The 20,341-nt window shown below is 39.5% G+C and overlaps 1 protein-coding gene across 2 annotated transcripts in view; it reads left to right on the forward strand.

Moving 5' to 3' along the window:
- rgs12b (regulator of G protein signaling 12b) overlaps positions 1-20,341 on the forward strand; it is a 75,432-nt gene that overhangs the window by 48,657 nt on the left and 6,434 nt on the right. For both annotated transcript variants that reach the window (XM_054778453.1, XM_054778452.1), the window contains exons 6-14: positions 4,305-4,326; positions 11,391-11,560; positions 13,699-13,791; positions 13,899-14,042; positions 16,085-16,267; positions 16,359-16,509; positions 18,944-19,032; positions 19,222-19,425; positions 20,213-20,286. In XM_054778453.1, the coding sequence (XP_054634428.1) occupies positions 4,305-4,326; positions 11,391-11,560; positions 13,699-13,791; positions 13,899-14,042; positions 16,085-16,267; positions 16,359-16,509; positions 18,944-19,032; positions 19,222-19,425; positions 20,213-20,286 (1,130 nt within the window). The remainder of the gene's footprint in view (positions 1-4,304; positions 4,327-11,390; positions 11,561-13,698; positions 13,792-13,898; positions 14,043-16,084; positions 16,268-16,358; positions 16,510-18,943; positions 19,033-19,221; positions 19,426-20,212; positions 20,287-20,341) is intronic.

Below are 20,341 nucleotides of genomic sequence, written 5' to 3' on the forward strand. Positions count from 1 at the left end.
AAAGTGACACCAATTCAAAATCAGAAATATGGCATAGTGTCTATGATACGTCTTATGATCCGGTTTTGTACTGATCTAGTTTTTCTTCTCAATACACTTTGGGGAACTATTGTTTTGCATCATCTTTCCGCGGAAGGTGAAGTGTGTTACGCTCTAACAATGCTTTGAAGAACACAGTGGCGAGTCTCGCATGGAATATGAAGCATGGTCCATCCACTAGGTCTGCGTTACGTGAAAGAAAACATCACCATTAGTAAAGGGTGGAATTGGGATTCAGCCTTAGGCCAGGCTTGTGTGTAATGATGACTGTACCTGCTGCTGAAGTTTACAATTAACTACTGTATTTAAGTTGTATTTATTTTTTTCATTTCATTTTCCATGCCGCTTGTCTTCATGAGGGTCGTCGGGGGCCTATCCCAGCTAACTTTGGGCGAGAGGTGCGGTACACCCTGGACCAGTCACCAAACAATCACACATGTAGACAAACATAAGTATGTACAATTATGTACAATTTAGAGCAGGGGTCACCAACGTGGTGCCCGCGGGCACCAGGTAGCCCCCCACGACCACATGAGGTGGCCGCAAGCCTGCTTTTCATTCAGGTCTTCAGTTAATAATGAAAGTACAGTAGAAAGAAATGCATTCTGAAATACAAAATGTGAGTTGTGGACACCAGCATTTTCTTCATGTTCTGGTAAAACAAGCATATTCGCTTTGTTTGGGTTTAAAATAAGCTCTGAAAATAAATGTTACAAAAATGAGTAGCTCTTGGCCATTTTCATTTTTGTAAAAGTAGCTCTCACAAGGAAAAACGTTGGTGACCCCTGATTTAGAGTATCCGATTAACCTAACATGCATATTTTTGGAATGTGGGAAGAAGCCGGACTACCCGTAGAAAATGAGAGAAAATGCAAACTGTACACAGAGATGCCCAAACAGACATTTGAACCCATATCTTCCAGATCACCTGACTGTGTGGCCAACACTAACCACTAGGCCACCGTGCGGAAATTTATTCATTTCAAATATTGTATTTCTTTTTCATTCCTATGGTGAACAGTTAAACAGAGCCGGGCGAGAGCGGAAAACACTATGAAATGCGCTCCAGAAATGTTTTTTGGGGGAAAAGTGGAGCCCCTGGGTATATTACATTCTCTGAAGGGGGGCTCACTGCACCGCACTTTGAAAACCCAGCAGTCTTTGTGGTGAGGTGGTGCCATTGTTAGGTGTTACTGTTTGGAACAAAAAGAGAGGACTTATTAATCCTTTTAGTTGTACAAATATTGCAATATTGCAGTACAGCATGCTTCAAAGTAAGGTTTCTCCAGGAATCCAGTGGTACTATACTGAACTCTTACTTATAGTCCAAATCAGCAAGCTTAATGTAAATCATCTGAGGGGAGTAACCACAATAATTTATTCTTGCCATGACTAGTCAAGGGTTATGGTTCAGATCATTTGTGTGCTGTGATCTGTTGTTGGTGTTTTTTTTGGCTTGGTTTTCTTTGTGTGTTACTTGGACAGCCAGTCTGTCCGAATGTCTTAACTACTGTGCCAGAACTTTTCAGGGGATCTGTGAAAAAGACCAGTGATGAACCCAGATCCGTTTAACATCTGTTTAACATCAGACACAGCTCCCGATCAACACAGTTTTCATTTTCCTCAAACTGTAATAATTATTTATTCGCGTCTACGCCGATTTGGAATGTTATCTGACACAAAATGACCAAGGCAGACAGTGCGGTTGAAAAATTGTCAACCATTTTTACAGTCATGCTTGTGATGAACTGGGTGGGGTCAAGGAAGGCCTAGTTGAATTTTGTCCAACTTCACCTCGATGACCAAAACTAGCCACTCCCAAAGAGAGCGACCCACAGAGGCTTACTGTAAAAGTGGTCATGACTCATCTTGATAAAATCTTATCTTTTCATCCTTATCTAAATAACTTTCCCCACATGTACTGTAGCCTTGAAGCCTACCCATCGCTGCTGCTGGTGCGATCATTTTGAAAGTAAAATAAGTCACATTGTGTTGAAAAAAATAACACATTTCTACGAATGCATATGAACTTTTATGTATTTTTTGCTATTTGTATTGTAGTTGAGGTTGCGCATGCGATTGTAATTATCTCTCTAATGACATCATGTGCTGGCATCTGGGTTGAGATTTATTTTTGTAAATAAAAAGGATGTTAAATTAGCCACTGCTGTTGGAAAAAATACAGCATGATATGTAGCCACTGTAGTGTTTGTACTTTGCCTTGGGGATTTTCTGTCATAATGCGAAGTTCTATCCAAATTTTTCGCTTTGTTTTAGATGTATTTGTGTAGCTCTAATTGCCAGGTAGAATAAAAGAATAAAAAACAATTTGCTCATGATACTATCGATGGGAGGTCTTACAATACAGGGCTTGATGAGTAAATTCAAGATAAGTGTGTGGTAAATGAACAGGGTTTTATGAGCTGAACAGTTATCCAATAATGTGTAATGGACCTCATTAAAATAGGAAACTGAGTAAGAAAATATACTATATATCACAGTAATATTAATTAAACAAGTCCTACAGAGGCCCTATGTGGTACTTTGTACTACACAGTTCTCAGTATTTACAGTAGATATCACATTCATGTTTGTGCATTTCACACAGCATTTCACACAGAACCGAGGAAAGCTGTGTGCACATTCCAACGGCGACAGAATTAAGCAATCAGATAATTATATGCATCATGACACACCAGCATCTACCGTGACATAAAAATGCTTCCAACGCAACAGGGCGGAAGTGTCAGGTGTTAATTTTCATACACCAGTCCAGGCATTGAAGGATATGCTTTTCACTGCTTTTCAACTCTAAAGAACGTATAGCTCCTATTGACCCCTAAAAATATGAATACTCCTAAGATTGTATTGTTTGGAATTTTACCAAAATTTGGCAGAAATCTGTAAAACATTACTGCATTTTAAGGCGATTGTGCATGTGGTAAGTTTTTTAAAGCTCATCTTAAAAAAGGGTCTCTGCTTTACTGTTTTACTTTATTATCGGGGAATCAGAATTTGCAAATAATGAACTCCAATCCAGGAGCTGTATCAAAAAAGCCTTTCCAAAAGTAATTATTAGGGACATCCGATAATATCGGCCCACCAATATTATCAACCCGATAGTGATATAAAAATATGATATCGGTAGATATCGGTATCAGGTTTTTTCCTGAAAATAAAAACAGATTTTTAAAAAATGCTGTATAGATGGACATTTTAATGTTCACATGGCCAAGATGACACCACAGCTTGTTTACATACATTGCAAGCCCACTTCCTGGTGGCGGTGTTAATTCCATGGCAGGAGGTAATTGAGAGTTGGACAGTATCAGAAAAAAAGTAGGTAGGCAGATAGGTAGATAGGTAGATAGCAAGATAGATGGATGGATGGATGGATGGATGGATAGATAGACAGATAGATACATAGATAGATACATAGATATATACTTTATTAATCTCCAAGAGAAATTCACATTTCCAGCAGCTCTGCAAAAATGTCATAATGAACTTAATCACAAAATAAAACAACCAAGGCAATACATGAGAGATAAGAAAAATAAGAAAATAGAATAAGAAGAAATAAATAAATACGGAACAGTTCAAGTTAAATTTTTAGTCCAATAATACATAATAATAATAATAATAATACATAATAAAATAATAAGTCCAGTCCAGTCCTTCTACAACAGCAGATATGTGATGTTACACACGGTATCACAGTATGTGATGTTACACAGTATCGGTATCGGTCGATATCAGAATCGGAAATTAAGAGTTGGACAATATCGCCATATTGGACATCGGCAAAAAAGACGATATCGGACATCCCTAACAATAATCATTATAATTCTTAACTCTTTGACTGACTTGCAACCTCATTCATGGATAATTGTCTATTTCTGTGCAAATACTGTAAGTATGCAACATTGACAGTTTGTTTTGATGCTGAGCTCTGTAATTGGTCAGACATGCAAATGCTTTTAAATCACACTTCACTATAAAGCCGTGTAAACTCACACACACAGACAGAGTAAGCCCCACCCCCCTAGGGAGGTGTTCTTGCAGAGCAGGCACATCCAGTTCACAGATGATTCCACCCACCTGAGTGTATCATGATGTGTCAAATCCCGTCGAAAGGGCGGTCACAAGTGTGGCCAAATGCCTGTTGGCCTTCACACCACTGGATGAGCACGAGTTTGAGTGTGTGTCATCTTATCTGTGATGAAGAGAGAGCCTAATCCATGTCTCTCTGTGCTTTCTTACAGTCTACTGCAGTCTCTGACGGAGGTGAGTTGCTCTTTTTTCTATCAATAATTATTTCAAAGTCATGTTATAGTATCTATTGGACAGGCTTTTCTGGTATAATTTAATTGGGTGAATGCAATGGGTGATTGTCTTGTGGAAGTGTCGGATTGTGACCATGACCCCCACCCCTTTTTTTTTCTTTTATGCCACATAAACATAGATGTTTTCACATAATTCACTTAAAGATCAAATGGTCCAGTCTGACCTTTATGTGTTGCTGTTCATGTGTTTCCTTGAAACCATGCAGTAGCAACTCATGGATGTCCCACAGAATGAGGCCAAATCTGTTGACTTCACAATAAAAGACCAAACAGAACCAGCTATGTCTGTCATGTACTGTAAAAGAAGTTCATGTTCAGTAAAACACACTGCACACACTTGTTGCTGTTAGGTCCAGTGATTTTTAAATAGTTGTTTTGCCACAACTGTTGTTGCTCAACATGTGGCAAGACAAACAAAGGCGCTGATTGTGGACTATTCTAATAGTGCTTTGACACCTCACTGTCACAACAGATGGGAGATAAAAGGAGGAGTTGGAGGTGATAATCGAGTCAAAAGGGATGCAGACGTCTTGGTGTGTGTCTGCTCACTTATACCTGAAGTGATCTGTCCCTGGTAACTTCATTGGGTACACCTGAACGATTCAATACAAGAGCAAATCTGAATTATTGCATGAATACAGTTGAAACTATCATTTTAAAAGCTATGTACACCTTACTTATATCGTGTTCGACTGTTTAAGGCCCTGTTCACATGAAAACGTTTCTTGGATTTTTTTTTTTTTGGTGGGTTGAAAAAAATTTGCATCCACAGCGTACCGGATTAGTAAATATTTGCATTCAGACGGGATCAGATCACTGGGTGAAAATGATGTAACACACGAGGCACATCTACGTGTGGTGCTGCAAATAGACGCACAGATGGCACCATGTGACACACCAAACTGTAGAAGAAGAAAGAACGCATCCGCATAAGTTCGTCGTCCACTTGGGCAGCATGTCAAGACTAATGACAAAGTGGAATTTTGTCTTCTTCTGATTCATTTTAGAGTACAAGACAAGAAAGTAGATAGGAGAATGTCGTCTGGGATGAGTCATGCCCGTCGAAGTATTCAGATAATATATTGGCGTCTCGGCTGGTCACCTCTGGTCATGTGACAACAACGGGGTGGTGATGTTGTTTTCAGAACGTAGCGTCTTGGTCGTCTACACGGAAATGACAAGCCGGCATTTTCAGATTTTCCCACTCTGGAAGTCGTTTTAAAAAAATACAGTTTCAGGGCACCCAGAACGGCATTTCCGTGTGGATGAAAGGCTGAAATGAAAGGTGAATGATGATTGCCCACCTGGTGTTATTAATTGTTTGGTGAGACAGGCACCAGACGTGATTGCCAGGACAGGCATTTATTGCAGGTTAAAATTATCTCACACAAGCTCAGTAATAACATAATAATCATAATAATAACACGGGCTACCGTTGGGACCATCACCCACGACAAGCTAAAACTCAACTCAGAACCTCTGACGTCACTTCCTGTCCTCCACACATCTGTTTGCCCACCACTAAGGTCCCCTAAGGAAAACATTTTCGGTGACACACAAGAGCAGGAATTTTATTTACATCTTAAATGGCTTATTTACATATTATGTCTCCTACTGTATATCACCCACAGAAAGAGACTTATGGACTGCAGTGTCATAATTTTCACCGAGACATGACTAAACATCGGAGTACCGGACAATGCTATTGAGCTGGCCGACCACCACACGCTTAAACAGGCAAGACGACAGGCGGAGGACTGTGCATCTACGTGAACTGCTTACTGTGTCGCTAAATCAATAAAAATAACAGTACTTTTGTTGCACACCTAACATGTTTATTTGTTTATCTGAATGTTTTAGGAAAAAGTTGCAAATTAGATATTTTTATTTGTAGGGTTATTTATTAGCGGTGCTCTTAAAAACAATATTCGACAATTAGTCGACTATGGACAAAATCTAAGAAATCAGATTCGACTTACAGACTGTACTGACTCAAATGTACAGTCGTCCCTCGCTACATCACGCCTTCACTCTATCATGGTTTTTCCAAAATATATTAATTAATAAATCATGCTGTTTTGTGGTTGAATACAGCCTAATACTTCATGCATATTTAAGCAAAATTTATATATGTTTTGCCTAAATTAAGCATTGTCAATTGTATAAATGGCTAAATGAATGAATGAATAAATAATAAAACTGGCTACTGTTGTGTCCAGCTAAAACTCAACTCTAAAACCCCAACATCACTTCAAGTCTACATGTCCGGAACATATTCATTTCAACACACACAAGCACGAGTCTTATTTATGTCTTATATGGTTTATTTTCTCTTATTATATTTACTATATTGGGTAATATGAGTGTCGAGGTGACTATAGGGGTGTTATTTCATGTCAAGAGGGCTCTAACAATGTTGAAAACCGCATTTGTTGTTTGGTTTTCTGTGCTATATCTATGAAAATGTTTGATGTATAAATAAGGAATCCTACTTCACGGAAATTCACATATCACGGTCTGGACAAATGAGGGGTTACTGTACCAAAATAGTTGTTGATTGATCGGATAATCGATGAATCATCTATTCATTGATTAATTAATTAATAGCTGTAATGATACATATATGATGATACATTTATGATGTATTTACTGGAGTCTGGAAAAAGTATGGAATTTAAAATGTCAAATCCGTAGGAATCCTGGTTAATCCAGGCCGTAATTCTGTTTTCACCTGCAACATAGTTGGAGAATGATTTTGATGTCGTTATATTGTTATGTCAAAGTTGTTGATGATTTGAGTTGTCAGAGAGGTCAATCAATACAAGATGAGCTTGGCATATGTTCATCCTGTGTGCGCTCCTGAAGCCTCCTTAAGTCTCAGTGTTGTCGGACTTTTAACGACATCCTCATGAATACTGCAATGTGTGCGTGTGCGCGCACATGCGTACGTGCACACATGCTCTTGTCTTTTTACCTTCTCTGCTCCCTCAGCTCTAAATAATTCATTATGTCAAGACCTGTGGAGGCATGTATTGCTTACCCACTGAGTAGCTCATTGGTTGATGTGTGTAATTATACATGCATGTGGCCGCGTGCGTGATGTGACCCGACTCTCTCAGCTTGTAAGCCTGGTTGCGTCTTTGCCTCCTTCCGTTCTTTTAGACCACTTTTTTCCCCCCCGTTTTCTGTCCTCCTCGCTGTGATGGCGTGTGTGTTCCACTTGGTGCTGTGTTACCTTGCAAGGGGGGCCGTTAGGCCCCGTTAGGGTGAGTATGGATGGAGGGACTTGGCTCCCGCTTAGGATTCGCTACCACTGGCACCACACTGGCTCGTACCAGCTTTACCCAGGTGAGGAGAACATTGACACCTCAATCCTTCCTTTGCGACTAGATATGTAGCACAGTGGTCTATAAAGTTAATACATTCACATATTATTACAACAACAGTCAACAATACGTCTACGTGCGTTTGTTTGTTTGTGTGCAACGTCCTGTATACAGGTATTAGACTTTTATTTCAGTGTTATTAGAAGGATGTTCCTATTAAATAGTGTTAAAAAGAAATTATATTATATACATAAAACGTTATTTTATGTTTTTATTTGCTAAGTACGCTTAAGACTAAAAAAATTCACATGCTAGTGAAATTTAGAGTAAATGACACAGAAAAGTGGTAAAGGATTAGCACAGGTTGTGTTACAGATGTTGAGGGAAACTATTTTCATTGTTTTTGTACATTCTAGTACCTTTTGAGCATTCTAATGAATTATAAATTTGGAACACTTGATATGTTAATTTCGAGCAAGAGTATAAACAATTTCCTTTCATGTCATTTCTAGTCAGAAGCTAACCTTTGGGCTTAACTGTCTATACCGGGGTCGGCAAACTTTACGATCAAGAGAACTATTTTGCCCTCTGTTCCACTAAAGAAAAATAGTCTGGAGCCGCAAAACATAACACGGCGCATAAACTTTCAAAACTTTTAATTTTTCTTCATTTTACACATTACAACGAGAGAATACAACAACCATGTTGGTCAAACCTCACGAGCTGACACCATAAGAAATGTGCAGCACAGTGAATTGACAACCTTTTAGCTCGCTGGCTGACACTGCTCCACTTAACTCTCAAACAGTGAACATACAGTATGTGGTCTCCGGGTCGAGCACGGCCTGTCCAGGGCTGCACTGCAGGGATGACCACTGTTACACATGTGTAGTTCTACTTTGAAATAAATTACTGCTTTTGAAAATGCTACTTGCTACATTTTCGCCACATATGAAGCATACAGGGAAGCCAGCATGGCAAAAAGACAAAGGACTACACAGTCCACAAGTTGTAGAGTCAAACCAAGAATCACCCAGATCTGAACCAGGTTACACAAGGAATCTTTTTTAAGTACCTTTTCACGCTATGTCTTTGTGAAATGTTCCCAGATCAGGTTGAAATCCGTATGACATCCCACAGCTGCTTAAAACTTAGAAGCTATAAGTTGGTAGATGATACGCATTCATTCATTGATTCCGATGGTGAGAATTATGCAAGCCTTTTAGTGAAAGTGTGCCATTTCTTGAGTCCGGTGGCTTCGTTCCTCGTGGTACCTCTGCTGTGTGAGCGACAGACATCTCCGAATTATTTAACTCGGTTTTCTTGTTTGAAGTGACTTCTCGTGTGTCATGAATATTATCTTAGGTACACACTCAAAAATCTACACATTTTGGCCTCAACAGGACCTCCGTGGGAGGAGGTTATGACACTACAAAAAGCCTAGATAAACGTTACACAATAGTTTGTGAACCGAGTGGGGATGAAACGAGTGAAACTGGTGAAACTGGAACAAGTGTGTTTGGGCGGTGCTGATAAAAATGTATTTTGATTACACATTTTCCACCGAACTGATTGTGCAAACCATAAAGCAAATCTGTCTTTAAAAAGCATTTAAAGTTGGGCATGAGCCAGTGATGAAAGACTTCAAGTGCATTATTAATGTGTCAAAGCAGTTTGACTTTGCTCGTCATTATGTCACTTCAGTGTGTGATAACTTCCTAGCAAATATGATAAACAGTCGCCCCTTATTTATCGCGGTTAATTGGTTCCAGACCTAAACGTGATACGTGAATTTACGCCAAGTAGGATTCAATATTAATAAACTGAATATTTTCATAGTTGAAGCCTAGAAAACCTGTTTATGACCTTCCAAATACATTTTTACCATTATTAGAGCCCTGTAGACAGGAAGTAGTACCCATATAGTCACCGTTACACTCGTATTGAATGATTCTCCTGAAAGGGGTACCAGCGGGTGTGCCGTCGCTTGGAGGGACAGACTACAGTGATTTGCATATACAGTATACATATATATATAGAGAGAGAGAGAGAGAGAGTCATGGAAAAAATGCCTGGCACAACTAAAGGTACATTTGTTTGGACAATTCTAATGATGATAACAAATAAAGCTCATAAGAGTTTAATTTAAGAGCTGATATCTAGCAACTTCCATGGTTTTCTTGATAATAGCCAAAATCACGTAAATTCTTACATGAATAGCTGTAGCATTGTACTGCAAAAAGATATACTGTAACTCTTATGAGCTATTTTTGATGTAATTGTTATATTTGCCCAAACAAAGGTACCTTTAGTTGTATCAGACATTAAAATGAACAATAAATTGAAGAAACAAGGGTGGTGTAATAATTTTTTCCCATGACTGTGTGTGTGTATATACTGTATATATATACACTGTGTATACACTGTGTTTGGTTTTTTGGTACTACTGTTTGCTCCAAAGCTGATGTAATGTGAATTACTACTGTTTGGGATCAGTGCAGCCTTGCCACATCCAATATGGCGGAGACGGTGCCGTAAAGCTCAGGGCTCGATGCGGCGTCGACGTGCATGGTTTTGACAACAGCACTTCCTGTTTCCCAGTGTGCTTTGCTTAGTTGTTGATTATTCAGCACTTTCCATTGGTAGTGTCTTCTACCAATTACGTTGCTGTGTGACGTGTTTTTAACTCTTTCTTTAAAGACACTGTGAGTAAAAATGGTATGCGGAATGGCAACAAATCTATCTCTGCTGCCACAAATAAATGAATCTATGTGGAGTAGTCTGTACCGCCAGTAGTCACAGTAGTGGTGTAGTTTTTGGGCATAATTTGAATCTTATTGTTCATTCATTGACTTTATATCATCTTGGCCACCAGACCAATGATTCCCCAAAGCACTGCTTGGGTTTTATTTTTACTATAAAAGCCACTTTCACTAGTAGATCCTGACTTCTCTTTGTGCCTTTCCCACCCCCGCCTTCTGGTGTTGTGTAAATCACTTTTAACATAGGCCGTTAACGTTAACAATTCATTAGATTTATTATCTCTTCACAGAACTATTTGTTGCTCATCTATTTGGAACAATTACGCAGCTAAGCACAGAATGTTACAAAAGCAGAAGGAATTTGTGAAACAAGCAATAGCACAACAAGCAATATACTGTACATTACGTGTTTATACATACCGTTCATTGCATCATTGTCCACTGGAAACCGTGTATCCGTGTAGTTTTAATAATAATAAAAATGGGTTAGATTTTATAGCGCTTTTAAAGGTACCCAAAGCACTTCACAATGAAGTGAACCCATTATTCATTCACTCCTCAGTCACACACTGGTGGTGGTAATCTACATCTAAAGTCACAGCTGCCCTGGGGTAGACTGACGGAAACATGGCCACCAATTCGCGGCTACGGCCTCTCCGACCACCACAAACATTCATTTGCATTCATTCACCAGTGTGAACAGCACTGGAGGCAAAGTGGGTGAAGTGTCTTGCCCAGGGACACAACGACAGAGACTGTGTGGAGGGAGCGAGGATTGAACTGCCAACCCGGTTTCTGGACGACCTGCTCTACCTCCTGAGCCACTGCTGCCCCGTTTTTCTCAATCTTGATGTAAAAAAGCTGTGTGTGTGTGTGTGTGTGTGTGTGTGTGTGTGTGTGTGTGTGTGCACAACCAGAACTGAACAGCGTGGAGCTGCAGGGCTGCAGCAGTGACAACAGCCTGAACAGCAATGCCAGCCTCCCCAGTGTCCAGAGTCACCGGCGCCACACCGAGAGGAGAGTGGCAAGCTGGGCTGTCTGCTTCGAGAGGCTGCTGCAGGACCCCGTCGGAGTCCGCTACTTCTCGGTAAAATACTGCACACTAAGTTTGCAGGAACATTACATGCCTGACATTTTTTTGTTTATTATTTATTTGATTGGGACAGTACATATTGATCAACATATGAGCAAACGCAACACAGTAAATATGCCAGAATTAGCTGCAATAGCTAAACTTCATCTGTTGCCCTAAGGCAGACACCATAAAACACATACATTTATAAATGACACCACACATACAGTAAAATATCATAAAACCATAAAAATATAAAACAAATACACAATACATTTACAGACAACATTACACCTGGATAACTTACAAGACCATTCACAGTAAACATAAAACAGATTGTTAAGCAATATAAATAGTTATCAACTTGGAATGGACGTTAACCATGAGCACAGGACTGGTTTGCCTTTAACCACCGTTTTAGAGTTTTCTTGAAGGTTAGGTCATTGTCACAGTTTCTAACATGAGCTGGTAGTGCGGTCCATGACTGTGTGCCTCTGATAGAAACAACCATTTGGCTAAATGTAGTCCTACGTCCCTGTATGTTACTGTCACCCCTGGTTAACAATCTGGTATTGGCTCGATTGTTATTTTTCTTCTGTATAAAAACCTGTAATGGTGGAGGGGCGAGTCCATTCAGAACCTTACAGACAAAGACAATGTTTTCTTGAGGAGAGACTTCCATCCATTCTTTTTCTATGCTGCTTATCCTCATTAGGGTCGCGTGGGTATGCTGGAGCCTATCCCGAGAGGCGATCGCCAGCCAATCACAGGGCACATATAGAGAAACAATCATTCATGCTCACATTCATACCTATGGACAATTTAGAGTCACCAATTAACCTAACATGCATTTTTGGGGGGGGGAATGTGGGAGGAAACCGGAGTACCCGGGAAAACCAACGCACGCACGGGGAGAACATGCAAACTCCACACAGAGATGCCCACAACCCAGATCTCTTGACTGTGTGGCCTGTGTGACTGTGTGCTAACCACTCAGCCACCGTGCGGCCTGAAGAGAGACTTGATGGGTTTTATTGTGTTCTCTGTTGCATGTGACCAAGTTGTGTAGCAATGGGTTATATGAGTGAAAATCTTTGCATGCATATACATTTTTCCTGATTCAAAAGTCAGAAAAGGTCTTACTTGATTGAAATTTGACAAGTTAAATTTGGTTGTATTTCTGATTTCCTTTGCTTATAATGTTAGGTGTGAATCAAAGACCACGCCCAGATACGTAAACTGGTCCACCACATCTACACTTCCACAATTCACTAAAACAGATGCTTGTTGGTCATCAGCTTTATGTCTTGAAAAAACATACAAGGAGTTTTTTTAGTATTAGGATGTAAACAAGAATTTTGGAGCCAATGGGACACTGGCACCGTGGCTCCAGAAAGTATTGCAGCCGCTTCTTGTTTAGTTTTTGCACTTTATCATCTGCATATAATTGTATTTTGGTATTTGAACACACATCTGGTAAGTGATTGACATAAAGACTGAATAAGATTGGGCCTAATATTGAGCCTTGTGGAACTCCAGAGTAAGATAAGTTGACTGAAAATGTCTATTTGTACAGCTTGCTTTCTATCTGCTAGAAATGATTGCATTCAGCCAAGGGCTCTTCTTGAAAAGTTCAAATTAGTTCATTTCAAAGAAGCACACCATGATGATGTATTTGTATTTGCGACCAAATGACAATGTGAGTTGAGTATTCCATGGGAAGAGTGCAAGAAAGCGCAGTAGAATTCATCTGGTCTTTCTTGAACTCTTACCAATTATAAAAGAATAAATAAATATTATATATAATAATTGGGTAATCAATCAGTGAATGACCAAGACTCCGTATTTTCCCCCTTCTTCAATTCTTCATCAGCAAGACATTTGGGACAATTCTGTGCTTCCATTTTTGAGAGAGCAATCCCAGAACGTTCAAATGAAATGTGTGTTGTTGTTTTTTTTTTTTCAAAAAATTTACTCTCTCACTTTGAAAGAAAAATATTGCATATTTTCAGTACAAGTTATGACAATTGTCCATGTATAAAACACATTCACAGATTGATTAATTTATTGTCATTATGTTACTTGTAGGGGCTTGTCTCTCTCTTAACCCTCTCTTAACCCCTAGTTTTGTTAATCCCCATTTGTTGCTGCAGGAATTCCTGAAGAAAGAGTTCAGTGAGGAGAATATTCTGTTCTGGCAAGCATGTGAGTTCTTCAGCCACGTCCCTGAAAATGACAAGAAACAGGTACAGCACATACTGTGCTTTTTAAAAAAAAAATGTATTCCCATCAATACCCTTTCAGCAATATACTGTATCTTAGGTGTTATCTCATTCTCTTGTCTTGCCCCCAGTTGTCTCAGCGAGCCCGGGAAATCTACAACAGCTTCTTGTCCAGCAAAGCCACCACGCCGGTCAACATTGACAGCCAAGCGCAGCTCGCTGACGACATCCTCAACGCCCCACGACCAGACATGTTCAAGGAGCAACAGTTACAGGTAGGTTATCATGTACACCTCAGCATCCGCTATATTTAGAACACATTGAAGGGAGCAGTGATTAAAACTTATTTAAAACAAAAAAAATTATTGTGGCAGTGGATTAACAGTACAGTTGCGGTTGTTTACGTAACACTGGAAAACAAGAAGGAAACCTTACTGAGAAGCTCTTTTGATTTAGCTTATGATACGAGTCACAAGGCAACATGGATATTATCATCATCCTCTATTTTTACTCATCTAACATGTACAAACATATTCTGGTTTTCCAAAATATCTCCAGGCCCAAAATATTGTGGTACCATTCCTTTTGAATTGAGTGTTAATATTAGTTGCACTCTAGACCAGCTCTACACACCTACTAGGGGTGCAACGGTATAATTAACCCGTGGTACGGTCCGCACCTTGTTATTTTGGGCTACAGTTACACTCTGGTTTCCGTGTGTTTTTTGTGCATAAAGAGGTTCGACTCTTCTCTTACTCTCTTTATTATTATGTATTATTGTTATTATTATGAAGTATTATTACTATTATTAAATGATTAGAATGAAGCATGCAAATGAAATTGCAATCTACTGGCCCTAAAATACTAATTGATATAGCATCCAGAAAAAAATTTGTATTTCACTTTGATGGGTCTATTTGATGTGTACGTTAAAAATGATAAACCCAATCCAATGTAGGTTAGCATATTGTACTATAAGCTTTGTGTTATAGGTGGCAAAGCAAATTAGAATAATATTGAATTGAATAGAATACAATTTGTTATTTAATATAACTCATTAGAAGGAACAAAGAACAAGGTACGGGCCAGAAATTCACCCTGGGCCGCACTTTGAACACCCCTCGTTTACAGTTTGTCTTTTTATGAAGGCGCACAAGTGCATCAGATAAGAGTTTGAACAGGGTGATGGATTATTTTATTTTTAGTAAAGTTTCTTACCTGAAGTGCAGCGTTAACAGTTTCAGCGTGCAGAACTATTCTTATCGCTACAGAACAATGGCAGCATGCTGCTTTCATTTTATGCACTCATCTTTGTCCATTTACAGAGCACTTAACATACCTTAATGCAAGAACGCGCTATATGAGTAAAGGCATTTGCCATTTAAATCCTAATGTCCGTCTGACTTGTGTGATGAAATCATGATGTGCCAGTTACTCTTTCACTAGTCCAGTTGGTGGCAATAATACATTTTCACACAAGCAGTGCTTTTCAGTGCAGCGCCATCAGCTGATATATTGGGGTACTGCCTCACTCAGCCCTAATTCAAGTAAACTGACCCAACAAGAAGTAAAAAATGAATTCTCCCTTACTCACAAGCCAACCAACAAATTATGTAGCATCTCTCATTCATCCTGCTCATTTTATTCTCGGCACTGAATCGATCTCAACTAGACTGTTAAGGTTGTCTGAGAAGATGTTTCGCCTCTCATTCGAGCAGGCTTCATCAGTTCATGCTGAAAGACTATAAAGGACAGCTCTAGTTTGAGGGGAGGTTGCAGGCGAGAGGCACGCCCCAGCCAAGACTGGTTTCACTCTTTTGTGGTGCAAAACGACAGTCGTTAAGATACAGTGTCCAGGCAACTGACAATGACAGTCGTTTTTATTTTATTGGGTTGTAACAATAGTCATGGACACACCTGAAAACCAAAAGTGGCTGTGTTGTGTTTATTTGTGAGAGGATAAATCATTGAATCCTTTTATTAGGAAGGAATAAAAAGACAGCATTTTAGAGACAGGTGGTGTCACGGCCCTCCCCTCTATTTAGAGATGTTTTTTCAACCTTGACGATGGGTTCTTCTTTCACACTTTTTGTGCAAGGTGGAGATAATTATTCCTAACACTTTTAAATGGCTTTTGAGGCTCTCAATTTATGTTCTTTTTTTCATGCTGTGCCTCTTTTTTTATCTCATCCTGTGACTCTCTTGTGATACTTACTGTAATTTGTGTTTTCCTTCATCAGTCTTTTATGGAACAATTGTTTTTCCTCCTTCCACTTTCTTTTATCACCCAGACTTTCTTTACTCTTTTTCCTTTTAGATCTTCAACCTGATGAAGTTTGACAGCTACACACGCTTCCTCAAGTCTCTGCTTTACCAAGAATGCATGTTAGCCGAGGTGGAGGGCCGGCCCCTGCCTGACCCTTACCACATCCCCAGCAGCCCCACCTCCAAACACAGCACCACGGGCTCAGACCGCTCCAACTTGTCCACACCCAAGAAGGTAAGCACTGAGCTCCCCGCTCGGCTGTGTGTCAAAACAACTTTAAATCTGCTCTCCACTCATTTCCTTTCTTCCTGTTTGGGTTTTACAGGAGGACAAACGCAGCAAGTCAGGCCGATCTTTAAATGATGACAGCCGGGATGATTCAGGAGACCGGAGGAAGGGCATGTTCTTTTCCTGGTCCCGCAACAGGAGCTTTGGTAAAGGGCCGAAGAAACGGGAACTGACGGACTTTAATTACAGTCAGTATATATTCTTCTTCCTACTTTGTTTATCATATTTATTCTTTCTTGAAGAGCTTCCTTTTCAGCCAAGACAGCATCATCTTTGAAAATGTACCACATAAATAACTCATAAATAACTGAACAGTACGCCCTTTCAGTATGTGTGATTAAGCTGTGAGAGTCAGTCGTGTTTGGGAATACTGCAGTACACAACCAAGATCCAAATTCCTCACACATGGTGAATAGATGACAACCGAAAATGTTTACTTCCACAATAACAAGAAACACAAGTTTCTAAGAATACTGTGGATCCCCCAGGGATGTAAATTTCTTTGTGATAGACGATTCGATATGCATCTACATACACGGGTTACGATACGATTCGAAAACCATATATTTTAAAAACAGAACAATTCGATACGATTTGATACAGTGTACCATCGATACGATTTAATACGATTCTATGGTTATTTGTTGACAGATGTTAATCTTACAATAGCTAATGTAATTAGAATTCTTACAGTATTTTCAAATGTGCACATCATATCCCCAAGCATTCTGGAAGGCAGTGGTCCCCAACCAATGGGCTGCGGGAAACCTTCAGGCACAATGATAAAAATAAATATTATAATTCTTAAATAACTACATTGACTTTTATATAAATAGATATCTATTTTGGAAATATGGGTCATTATTTTATTCAAAAATAATATACAGTTAGAAAGTTAGAGCTGCAACTCGTCCACTTTGTTTGACGTCCCTTGAACGCTCCATCTAACTTACTCCCACGCTGCAGAGATCGACTACAATGCTGTATTATTCCTGTTTTTCTTTCACCTCATATTTGGTCCCCAATGCTGACACTATGTGGGAATGAATAAAGGTAAGATTTGATTGTTATTGAGTGCTAATGTGCATATTTGTGGTGCACAGCCTCTCTGAAAACAAACTCCAGGCTTGTACTGGTGTATGGTTGGTCTCTATTCATATGATGCTTTTAATTTGATGTTGTTCCTGTCATAATTTTACACAATACATAATAAATGGGATAAATTTGATCCCTATAATGTATGTATGTTTTGCTGAGGTGTTGAATCTTCCCGGTGACTAGCATGCTGCTACTATTAACAGTACAGGCCAAACGTTTGGACGCACTCAATACAACCCCATGGTCCCAACCTCATTAATAAGGCAAGAATTTCCACCAAGTAACCCTGACAAGGCACACCTGTGAAGTGAAAACAATTTCAGGAGACGACCTCATGAAGCTCACTGAGGAATCTAAAATATAAGACATATTTAGAGTTATTTCACACTTTTTGTTAAGTACATAATTCCACATGTGTTCATTCATAGTTTTGATGCCCTCAGTGAGAATCTAGTCAAGAAAATAAAGAAAACGCATTGAATGAGAATGGGTGTCCAAACTTTTGGCCTGTACATTCATTCTCGTCTTCAGTCATGAAGTTTCGCCGGCAGCCCAGGCTGCCAAGAGACTCACTGTCAGCCGGTTGCTAGTCTTGCAATACCGGGTGCATATCTTTACAGTTGATTAATCTAAACATTTATGGCGGATTCTTATCGATCCAGGATGCTGCTACCGATGCGGCCGCATTTCTCACTTGTTAAACCGGATATCTGGTCGCATCGGTTTATCGTTCACAACCCTAGGATCCCCCCATATTCATGATACAGAAATCGAGACCCTGCATATTAATGGATTTTTGGTCAAAATAGTATTTTTTTTTTTGTAGGGCAACCTGCCATTTTGTGCTTAGAATCCTCATAATTAGGCTGTTTATTGGTAGAAAACCCATCTCATTTGTCATGAGGTTTATCCTTGTATGCAGTGAATCAGCTTGATATTTACACCCTTTACACCTCACCCAAACGCCTATTTCACTCACAAAATAGACCCTTACACATTAATGTACATGTAAAACGATACTATTTTATACTCGCTTATAGCCTGCAAGGCATGCTGGGAAGCCCATGCGCGCGCTTCACCTACAAGATGTTACCCAATATGCAATATGGGTTATGAATTATCAAAAAATAGTATTGTTTTGCATGTATAACAGTGTGTAAGATTTTAGTTCAACCCCCTCATGTTGTGTTGTTTTTAGTTGCACTGTGAATGAGGGAGGCTTTTGGCTTGATGACCTCCTGTTGATGCGCGTTTCGTGAGTATGGGTATAAATGCCAAGCTAATTCCTTGCACTTCTTCAGGCAGAGTAATAGCCCATGCTTGATTAGTGTGTCAAAAATAGACATTTTTATGGCATCTCTATTACTCAATTACTGCCATTCGCAGGTGGACTGAGAACGCAGTAGTGAGGATCTACTGTACACATCAGTTTGCACACGTTTATGTTGATGTTTTATATTACCACCAAAACAAGAGAATTGTCTCTTCTATGGAGTTTGCTACAGTACGTGCATTGTTTTTCAGACTTTGCTGGTGGTCGCCGTGAATCCCAGGGGTCACTCTCATCAGGTGCCAGTCTAGAGCTTGGGACGTCTGTGTCTGGGAAGAATGAAGTGAGTATGGAAAGACTAGCCATCCATTCTTTTTCTATGCCGATTATAAAAAAACCCTAATGTAAAACGAAGGAAAGGGTTTATAGTACCGGTACTTTCATGAAATGATGTACACGTTGCTTTTTCATATCATTCTTAATCACTTTTCCCCCGCCACTGTCTCCTTATGACCTTGTTTATGTCTTTCAGGGAGATGTTTCCCGTGTGGGGGTATCAGAGCGCGGTGGCGGCAGCGCCCCCCTGAGGCAATGTAATATAAACTTGCCAGACGGCTCGTGTTGCTCTGTGCCGCTGAGGGCTGGTGTGTCCATCAGGGACTTGTTGTTGGGCCTCTGTGAGAAGCTCTGCATCAACCTGGCAGCTATCGACCTGTTCCTGGTCGGAGGGGAGAAGGTACATCACATATAGATCTGGGGTGATCCTTGAATTATGTACAATATTAAGTCGCACAGATTCTTTGCAAAATAGCCGAATTTGGTTTGGTATAAGATTACATGATGATAAAAAGATCAATTTTCTTGATTTCCAATGAGTTCAAATAACCACATGAACTGTGCACAAAGCCAACATTCCGGGATTGTGGTCAACATCCGATTGTCAGACAGTTTTGAAACTGTCAAACTGTCACCGTCGTAAAAGCTTTTTAACTATATGCTTTTAAAGCATTTTAATGTTTTTAGCTGTCATACAAATGTGGAAATAAAGTCACCATAGTATATATAGCAATATAGCAACATATAAACAAAACAAAAGCACTCTCTTAACCTTAATGGTGAAGGTTTAATGCAAAGGTGTATTGTGTTGCAGACACTGTACACCTCCTGCATCTCACCTTTTTACTTGTCATAGAAGTTTAACTTCAAATAACTTTAATCAATTAATTCCAGCTGAACCCGAGGTCTAGTGAGGAACGCCGATGAATTGCTAAATTACGTTATATACGACAAGGCATATTGCTCTAAATTCTGAAATGTCCAACCTTTAAACTGTCCAACATTTAAAATTGTCTGCTTTTTCAAGTTTCATTAGACATGCAGTCCCCATCCCTAATTTCCAACGTATGTTTTTTCATTCTGGCTGTTAAAAAGTGCAGCAACCACCAGTGTTTTTAATCTTTCATGTTATTGAATGACCATGTCACAGCATTGACTTTCATAACTTTTTCTGTCCTTTATTTCAGCCACTTGTTTTGGACCAAGACTGTATGACTTTGTGCTCTCGAGACCTCAGACTTGAAAAGCGCACTCTCTTTAGGTAAGTAATTTTCTGTCCTTTGTATTATGAATTTTACGCCATATTGATCCTTTTG

Source organism: Dunckerocampus dactyliophorus, chromosome 6, assembly GCF_027744805.1.
Source record: "Dunckerocampus dactyliophorus isolate RoL2022-P2 chromosome 6, RoL_Ddac_1.1, whole genome shotgun sequence".
Taxonomy (NCBI): domain Eukaryota; kingdom Metazoa; phylum Chordata; class Actinopteri; order Syngnathiformes; family Syngnathidae; genus Dunckerocampus; species Dunckerocampus dactyliophorus.